Source organism: Amia ocellicauda, chromosome 19, assembly GCF_036373705.1.
Source record: "Amia ocellicauda isolate fAmiCal2 chromosome 19, fAmiCal2.hap1, whole genome shotgun sequence".
In the NCBI taxonomy this organism is placed as follows: Eukaryota; Metazoa; Chordata; class Actinopteri; order Amiiformes; family Amiidae; genus Amia; species Amia ocellicauda.
In genome coordinates this window covers 9,614,151-9,624,339 of record NC_089868.1, presented here as the reverse complement: position 1 = coordinate 9,624,339, position 10,189 = coordinate 9,614,151, and the positions used below count along the sequence as shown (strand labels likewise).

Below are 10,189 nucleotides of genomic sequence, written 5' to 3'. Positions count from 1 at the left end.
AATTCTCTGTATTTACTCTGGTGAAGTCTCCTCTTGATTGTTGACTTTGACACAGATTCGCCTACCTCCTGGAGGGTGTTCTTGATCTGGCCAACTGTTGTGAAGGGTTGTTTTTCTTCACCAGGGAAAGAATTCTTATGTCATCCACCACAGTTGTTGTCCGTGGTCTTCCAGGCCTTTTGGCATTCCTTAGCTCACCAGTGCGTTCTTTCTTTTTAAGAATGTATCAAATAGTTGGTTTGGACACACCTAATGTTTTCGCTATCTCTCTGATTGGTTTGTTTTGACCCCAGGGTCATGGGGTTTAATTTATTAGGTTTTAATATGTCTACTTTCAGGAAGATCGCTGAAAAGACATTGGGGAATAAGGGGTCTAGCTCTTGAATAAAAGAAAGTGGGGGAAGAAAACGTTTTTAAGAGAGACTGCTTGCTTAGAAAAAAACATTTCCCTGGACACAAATATCACTGAGGAGTACTTCTTTGATACTACCTCTAGTGGCGAAACGGGTAAACCCAATTGAGCGCCACTGCTCTTTCTCCTCCACACCGATAGGTGACAGACATCCCCAAACCTGTGAGTCGACCAGCTTAAAGACCCCTGTGTAGGTGTCTTCCCGGGTGCCTGATTAGTTTATCAAATGTCCGTGTGCCGCTGTTAGAGCTTTTGTTTCGTTTTATTTTCCTCATATAATACTGTATACATTGAGTCCCGAAGCAAACGCCACCTAACTAAAGTGTACCCTAATGTTTAATACGCTGGTTTATTTAACCGGACCATCATAGACGACTAAATGGAGACCAAGATGTCGGGAAAGAGTTTTCGTGTGAGCGACGGGGACTGGATTTGTCCCGATAAAAAGTGAGCGAACCAACAAAATGGCTATCTAGTCTTTCCTACGATACTTTCTTAGTGTGGTGCTTGCAGGCAGTGCCGACGTGAAATGTTTTATTGATATACCGAGAAGAAAGTGAAAGGGTTTCTCAGACTTGACTACGTGACTCGGGTCGAGGCCCTGCTCAGTTTTTTTAATGAATAATTGTGTTGCTGATATTGTATTACGTCTTCTTTTGTTGTTACACTTTCTCTTGAAACCGTAGCAAACAACGGGTGGCGTCCTCCTCGAATGTATCTACCATATGGAAGTTACTTTTAATCTCATAAAGCCCCTCTTTTCTCCGATTCATGTCCTTAAAACCACTAATACTGTATTTTAAAAGCAAACCTGATTATGTCTTGAATGCAGATTTGCTTTATCCTCCTTAGTTGAATATGCATTTAAGTAATTATTTCTTTAATCTAGTTTCACATCAAATACATCCGCAACTGCAGTTAGCTACTGCACGTGCCTCAGCGATTGTCCAAAAAGCATGGTCTTATTCAATTGATGCAGTCCATGCACATGTCTGTGAAATGTGTATTATGATTATGTTTTGTTCAACATGAAGAGACCAGATTCATGTTTATTTGAGAAGATGTCACGGTACAGTAACCGATGCAGTGAAACGTTGTAACAATAGAGTCGATCTGCAAAGCGGGAACCAAAGCGAGTTTTGAAAAGGCGATGGTAATGAATGAATGAAAAATACAAATCCATATTCTGATCTGCACGTTTACAGTTGCAGTATCCATGCTGCAAAACACAGCCTTCAGTGTGATTGCACGTCTTCACGTGTTGGTTCAAAATAACCTACGTGTCGTTATGAAATCATCTTTGTAAAATGTTGTAGGTCACTCACTGATTCCCCTTTTAAAAGCTATATGGTGTTTTTGGTGAAATGTATATCGATTTCGAAAAAGTCCAGATTAAATTCCTTGTATAGAGAAAGCAGAATTAATAATTACACTAATTATAACGATAATGAAGCAACTTGCTCAATTAAAGCATCACTGACAACTACAGCGTGAAACTAACCTTTGGATTTGACTTGTATTTGCTTGAATGCAGAATTATGTGGTTTTTAAATAAACAAATGAGGAAATCATTTTGCTAGAGACGTTTGGGGATGTTTAAATTACAGTACAACAAACCAGTGTTATCAATTTGTTCACTTAAAGGTGTGGGAATGTAAACTTCGCTAGAAGGACAAACTGCAACAGATGTGGCAGGGGTAAGTTGATTGTATATGTATTTTCCCTCATATTAGTTTCTCTGAATTAAAGACTTAATGTGAGTGGTCCTCAATATGTTTTCAGGCGGGATTAAATACATATTTTAAGTTAAAGTTGACTTTCTTATATAATCATTATATTGAAGGTGCATGTTTAGTGGCTATTATTTGATGTAATAATTGATGGAATAGCCTACTTAATGTGCTGTAAGAAATAGGCAAAAATTAAGCAAACTTAACTGCATTATTTTATAACATCAATTAATGTTGGTGATATTCTAGTTAAAAGAAAGGTTCCCAGTTAACTTTGATTTAATTTCCCTGTTCAACTTTATATACTGTTATACAACTCCAGATGCCTGGAAGAATATGGTATTGCTATCTGATGTTTGCTTTTTGTTGAGTCTCTTTATTTTTTCACTTTGCAGAAAAAACTACTGAAGCTAAGATGATGAAAGCTGGGGGGACAGAAATTGGCAAGACTCTTGCTGAAAAGAGTCGAGGCCTCTTCAGTGCCAATGACTGGCAGTGCAAGACGTAGGTATTTTGGTCAGCTCTTCTACATAATTATTTAAAAACATGAAAGGCTTTCAATTTGCGTTGAACCAGAAACCTTCTCCCATCTTTAATATGCCAAATGCAAGCCTATGTGGCATTTGTGAGTAATTAAGGTCTAGATTATAAAAGGTTCCCCACTTGATTGCTTTTTATTAGCATATCCATCATATATTTAATCATTCTGAAACATGACATGCAATTCACTAAAGCCTGCTTGAGGGTAAAACCTGTATGACAAAGTTTGTTTTGCTAATCATGGTAGGAAAAACAGTGTGTTCATGCTAATCCTTTGTGTAAAAGTGAACTACATGAATATATTTACATTTATTTTGTAAGTCACTGTCACAGTTTTATATATTTAGAAGCCTTATGGATGCAGAGTTAATTTTTTTTAAAGTTTTGAAACATAATACTTCTAGTGACTGAAAGAACGCGAGTCAATCCCACTAATCGTTTTGAATACCTTTTTTCCAGCTGCGGTAATGTGAACTGGGCCCGAAGGTCCGAGTGTAATATGTGCAACACTCCCAAATACGCAAAGCTGGAAGAAAGAACAGGTGAGGTTTTCCTTTTAGGTTTTATACTGCACGTGTTGCTAGTTCCGCTAGAATAGCTTTGTATGACTTAGAGCTGGACAAATCCAGACTTTGCCAATAGCAAAGTACAAATCTGTACACTTTTGTGGTTTAATTTATGTGTTTAAGACACATTCTACTATTTATTCAAAACACGATGGGGAACAACTTCATAATTTGCAATTCGTCGATGGGTCAAAGTTTTGATTTGGTCTAACTCTTACTTTTTCATCATGTCAAAGGATTTCATAAGAAGTTCCATCTGATCTACTATTTTTAATGAATACCGTAGTATGTATCATTTTTTTGTATAACATCAGTCTTCTGGCTGACTGACTACAATCTCCAAAATAAACTTTGGGAATCATTTACTCACTGTAATTCTTCAAATTGTATCAGATTCCCGTCAGCATAATTTCCATTAGTTTTAATCTTCTAAAGAATTTGTGAGTTTGTTTTTATATTTAGTGTAAAATTAATTTAAATGAATCGACAGCTCATCGTGTTATTGGTAGTATTTGTTTAGTAAAGCACAGGTTGTAGAATAATGCTTAATCTTGTAGATACAGTACTTTATTACTTAAAAATAGAAAAAGTGATTAGATTTTTTTTTTATATATATATATATAAAAATCTAATAACTTTTTCTATTTTTTAAGTAATAAAGTTATATATATATATATATATATAATCAGATATCTCCCTTCACAGGACCCATGTTGCTTTAATAAAGTATTTAATTTGTCTCATTCACCCAACAGGATATGGAGGAGGATTTAATGAGAGAGAGAATGTGGAATATATTGAGCGTGAAGAATCTGATGGAGAATACGATGAGGTGACTATGTATTTCAGTTATTAATATTAGGATAATAATCTGGTCTGTGATAGAGATGTATGGCCTCACCTTTCAGCAGCTTCTCAGACAAAAAAAGACACGTTGAAAATACATACCGATACAGCGCTATACATCTAGCCGTTCTGAAGAGATTGTGTGAGGCAGATTTAATCCTTTTCACAGAGGGATGTTGCAGAAAGAATGGAGGTGACGGCATGTCTTATTTTTATTCAATGCAGCATTTTAAACTTTTTTAAATATTTATTTTATTCAAGATCAGTTTTGTGGTTTAGCTTCATCTAAAGATTGCATAAGTGCTGTATTGAGGTTCATTGGTGAAGAATCATTTGTCATTGAAAGTTAAATAAGTGTGTGTGAAATAATCTGACTCTTTGTTTGATTTGTTAACGTTGACCTGTTCCCCCCACCTTATTGTATAAACCTCACAGTTTGGCCGTAAAAAGAAAAAATACCGTGGGAAGAGTGGCAGTGCTACGTCCCTCCTGAAGGACAACGAGAAGAAAGTGGTTGCAGAGGAGAATGACGAGGATGAGGAAGATGAAGATGAGGAGGGTGGTGATCTTTCCAAATACAAACTTGATGTAAGAATAATTTATCCAGAAACTGGTCCTGTTTGATGCTGTACCTCCACTCCTGTCAATAACATGATCCGATAGAACAGGAATTTGCAGTAAAACATGGTGTCAAAAGCACAGAATCGCAGAGCGCATTTACAGAATTTTTAAACTTTCACTCCGATTTTCCATTGCATAAAAACAAAAATAACAAAGCATCTTGAACACCAAAAAAAGGTATTTACCATTCTATCAATGTCTCTAAAACTCTTCTAACCCTTCTAACTCTAAAACCCTCTGTGTACCCTGAGTTATGAATGTAGCTGTGGCTTCTGAAAAGCCAACGTCTTAGACTGACTCGATCCAAAACTTGTTTTTGTCATTTTTATTAGTGGGATTATTTATCAGATATAATTCCACCCTTCCTCATGATATCCTTACTGATGTTTGTCAATGTGTTTTGGGTCGGCAAAACCCAATCTCGTCATCTCTTGCCAGCGTTTAGTTTTGCCGAGCTTGTCAGTGTTAATGGGTTTCGCCCCAATTAATCTCTGCTTAGGATGACGACGACGATGAAGAGGAAGATGACGAAGGAGCTGATCTCTCCAAGTACGACCTGGACGCCAGTGACGAAGAAGCTGCAAAGCCAGTGGCTAAAAAGACCAGCGGCTCGGGCTCGTCCCGTTCACGCTCGTCCTCTCGCTCCTCTCGCTCCAGCTCGCGGTCCAGGTCCAGGTAAACGGGTACAGGTCAAGGGTAACTCCAGGCAAAATGTCAGTATCAGTTCAACCTCTTCTTTAAATGTAACTCTTATTTTTATGTATATATTTTTATATATACTTTAATTTCCTTTTCAGTAGCCAGAACACTTGAATTGCTAAAGAGGCCTAAATAAAAAGATGCTCGTAGTATCGGTACCGCTTGACAGTTTAAAGCAGAATTGTTTCCATCCTCTGTTCTCGTGGCTGTATTTTGGCGACTTCTTTTTTTGGCCTCTAGGTTAGTAAAGGACTCAAATCTTAATGATGTGATTAATTGATGTTTGATGAACGGTGTACATTACTGTTTTGCTAATATACCAGGTTTAAAATTGTTTCGGAGATGCATGGATTTTTGAAGTGAAGTTTTTACATACAGTAATCATTTGAGATATGCAAATTCTATTTACTCGATTTAACAAATACGATTTTTAAACGAATATCAGAGCAGAAGAATCTATGCTCGTGCTCGGACATGCTTGTATATACTCAAGCACATATTTGTTCTATATGTTTACATCAATCCGTTCCAGAGCGCAGGGAGCTGGCAAGAGATAAATTTGCGAAAGCCTTGTAATAAATCTAAAACATATTTCTTATATTGCCTTGTCAGAGATGTATAACGCTGAAAGATTAAGATCGTTGGAGACCATCCAAGAGCAATCAAGACATTTCCCAAGCTGTGTGCACCTCAAAACGCAGTCGTGCTCAGCTTTTCTAGGGGGGAGTTTTGCCTTTAGAAACATCTTTGCATCTGGATATTTGCATTAAAGAGCCTTGACAATGAGTTCCAGGTGGCCTGTTAGCAGCGAGAACTTCATGATTGAGATGATCCTTGATATCAATTGACATTTTAAGTGTCTTTTTATTTTATAGTGCTTATATATCTGTTAATTGAATATTTATCGAAGAGATGTAACTGTATACGTCATGTATTGACTATAAAATCTTTAATTTGTTACCTTAAAGTGCACTAGTATTTTAAAATATATGGTGTAACTTGTATTACATTCCCATTGCTTATGTAACATTGCTCCCGGAGTTGCACGATTCTCACCTATGCAACGCTTTCTTGCATATCTCGAGGGATTACTGTACTTGTATATGTGTGCGATTGCTTTTGTGTCCTTCATTTATTTAAAGTGTGTTCTTATGACCAGTGCACTTTTCGTATCCCTTTGTAAAAAGGATAGGGCTGCAAATTGACTTCCTGGTAGCATGATTAATCCAATCCTCTATTTCTCCCTCCTTCCTGTTTTTATCAGGGTGTATGTAATGTTGGTATTTATCCATGTGTGTATATGTATTTTCTGTTTTTCTCTTGTTTTGTTTGGTAAAGCCCATTTCTTTCTGTAGAAAGTATTGGAAAGATGTTATCCCTCTTTCAGGTCCCGCTCACGAAGTTCCTCAAGCTCCAGATCAAGGACTCGCTCGAGCTCCCGAGATCGTGCGCGCTCACGCAGGTCGAGATCCAGGTGAATGAGGTGACATGCTCTCATGTAGCGAGAGTGTATGTGATGGGTCAAAGGTGGTGGAGAGCCTTTGCTGTCTTAACCCCTTGAGGAAAATGTGCATAGACTGGCACCAGCGACGCCCACGAGGAAGAGAAACGCCTTCAGTCCCCTTTGAGACATTGTGACCAGAAACTAGTGAAGAAAGACCGTTTTAGTTCCAGTGACTGACTCACTGCTCGCTCGCAGGACCATTTGAAGTTCATTTTGTCAGATTTTATGCCTGGAGTTACGGACTTTTGTCAACCTTGTTGTGTTTTTTTGTTTTGTTTGTTTTAGCTTTAAAAACAAACGTCTTGCTGCTTCCGCAGTGGCCGTTGCTTCAGACTCGACCATTAGAAACACTTATTACTAGCTGTGAAAAGAAAAAGGCACTGCAATGTTTTATGGTTTTTAATCTCGAAATATAAATGTATTTTTCTTACCCCTTCCCCTCCCCTGACATCCTAAAATACAGAATTGATTATTCCTCTTTATATAGAGTATTTCAAAGCATTGTAATGACTTTGTCTCCACAACTAATTTGAATACATCTGATTTATTCCCCTAACCTCCCAAGATCCAGCTCCAGGTCTCGTAAGGGGTCTACGTCTCCGAGGAAAAGGTCTCGATCGAGCTCGTCTTCCTCCTCCCCTGAGAGAGCCAAGAAGAGGAGCCGCTCACGATCTTCCTCCTCTGGCGAGAGAAAAAAAAGACGTTCGAGGTCTCGATCGTCAGAAAGGTTTGGGTTTCTGTAGAATAACCATAGGTCTGTGTGTTCTAGTTATAGGCGTCACTCTTGTCTCCACAAATGGGCCACTGGCAGAACGCAACATCCCAGTATCAATGTATGGATTCGTTGTTTTTCCACAATACATTTCAGTAACGACAGTTCTGTAGATTCAACATTCATGATTTTATATGAGAAAGAAGTCCTATACATTTTCTTTTACATATTTATTCATGTAGCTTCCAGACTAAGTGGAGTGTGTACTCAGAAGGGTGAACTTGACGCTATGGTGGCTTTATCCACAGTGCTCACTGGCTTTCATGGTTTGTTGTCTTTCAGACGCCGCGGATCATCCTCTGGCTCCTCCCACTCCGGCTCCCAGTCGTCAAGTTCCAAAAAGAAATAAGTTCAAACAGGCGTTTTTAAAACCAGTAGATTTAAGACAAAGTGCATGGTGTGTTTTAAAGATACAAATGAGTTGTTGATGCTGTTTATTTCTCAACCGTCTGCCCTGGCGGTACGTGCTGACTATACTTTCCAGCCCCAGAAGTGGCATGTCTGTCCTCGCTCTTAGAAACCGCTGCTTGTTTTCCTGTTTTCCGTACATGCAGTCATGTTTTAAGCCATAAGTTTCCTCCGGTTGTTTCTAAGGAACTTTATTCTTTCCCCGTTTTCACCGCCTCAAAAAATGCCCACCTCCTCCCTCATAGTAAAGCAGTTTAAAAATGAGCACGCTGTTCCGTGTTGCCTACACGATGAGATCTGTTTCGCCTTTATATTTCCATAAGCAATAAGGAAGTTAATATCAGACTTTTTTTAATTGGTTGTAACCAGAATTCAAACTATCTGCTTAGTGAGTGTACAATACACTTCAAATCTCATGCAAATATAAGGCTGTATTCACCCAATTTTAGTTGTTTTGCAGCCTTATCATGCTTGTGGTGACTTGCATGCAAATTTTGCCCTCGTCATCATTAAAATACTTGCTTCAAATCTTAACCTGCAAGGATTGTTTTGACATTTCTTTTATTTACTGAATTTTGTTTAATTGACATAATGTTTGAGTATTTTTAAGGTAAGTATTTTTTTTATTTACTTTTGAATTATTGCTTCTATTGTTAGGTAACTATATATACAAAAATACTGTGAAGCTTTCTTTTGCAGTTGCACAACTATAAAACTCGGTAATTGAATGCAACAACACATTATTATGTATATTGTAATGAAATTATTGTATTTTGGGAGTAGGTAGCAGGCCTCTATAGTTGTTTAAATGCAAATAAATGGTAGTAGAATTGATATTGAACTAAGGAAGTCTGTGTTTTAAGAATTGGATATATATATATATATTTTTTTTTAGCCTGTAGTTAAGAGGAAAAAGCCAGAACACTTTCTGCGCAGAGGTTATTTAATTTTGTTCATGCCCCCTCGTCCCCTTCTTTTTTTTTAAACTACAGTATTACTGTATTTTGTGTTCAGACTACGCTAATTAAATTACATATCTAAGCTTTTTTTTCCTGAATGACAGCAGTAACAAAATCAGGTTTAACTTTTTTCAGTTCATCAAAAAAAATGGCATTGTAAACAAAATGTAAATAAAATCTGTCAGCAACCTTGATTTGTTATGGTTTTTTAAGGGGTTTAATTTGATGCATATTGGTTATCTATCGACTTCTTACCCAAGACATTGTTCACTTTTTATCTGTTTAAATAATAAACAGGGCTCACGAGTATGTGTTCAGTGTAAGTCGCAAATAATTGAAAGCAGTTGTGTTTGTGGTTAAAATACTTGATTTCCCCTTTACATTTCTCTATTACAATCAGCAGTACAGCTAATATTTTATCACCTTGATTATAAATATGAATGTGAGCTGTCCACTTGTCTTCATTGATAATTGCAGATTTTGTACATCAATAATTGTCTTGACATAAGTAAATTACACAACTAAGTCTAAAATAAAAAACTACCCTCTTCTGCAAACAATTTATTAGCACATTGTATTGTGGGGGGGCTGAGCTGAGTCATCAGGACGTTTACAAGGAAGAGAATGCTGAAGTGCAACTTGCTTTGCACTCAATCTATGGCAAAGCTCCCACGGAAATACAATTTAGAAAAAATTTTGTCAGGAGGCACTCTCCATCATTTCAGCTTGCTCAACAGGTCTGTAACTTTTCATTGATAGGGGGAATCGGATTCTAAATTAAGAGGCAGAATAAGTGTTGGTCAGAGAACCATTTTTAATTAATTGGTACTTAATGTCTAGACAGTAATGAATCGTGAGTAAAGCTAGTCTGAAACCTGCCACTACAAAATCCGTATTTAAAAGGTGTTGTAATGACACTTTGCCCACAATTGTCTCACACGAAATGTTCAATTATACTGTAATTGGGGGCTCTGCAAAGACGAGGAAATATCTGCCTTAGGTTTGACCCACCATTCATTGTTATATTTGCACTGACTTAACTTTGCAGCACTATTCTGCAATTTTATAAATGAAATGTCCTATACGAGAGATCCTTTTCAAATGATACACTGTATTATAATGTTTAATGTTT

At 37.3% G+C, this 10,189-nt stretch overlaps 1 protein-coding gene across 1 annotated transcript; it reads left to right on the top strand.

Annotated features, from left to right (window-relative positions):
- Positions 1 to 612: 612 nt before the first annotated feature.
- Positions 613 to 9,251, top strand: zranb2 (zinc finger, RAN-binding domain containing 2). The gene is made up of 10 exons (XM_066691863.1): positions 613 to 859; positions 2,057 to 2,109; positions 2,538 to 2,646; positions 3,142 to 3,224; positions 4,004 to 4,080; positions 4,530 to 4,682; positions 5,215 to 5,390; positions 6,802 to 6,888; positions 7,484 to 7,645; positions 7,973 to 9,251. The coding sequence occupies exons 1-10, from the start codon at positions 792 to 794 to the stop codon at positions 8,037 to 8,039; spliced, it is 1,035 nt and encodes a 344-aa protein (XP_066547960.1). The 5' UTR covers positions 613 to 791; the 3' UTR covers positions 8,040 to 9,251.
- Positions 9,252 to 10,189: the final 938 nt, after the last annotated feature.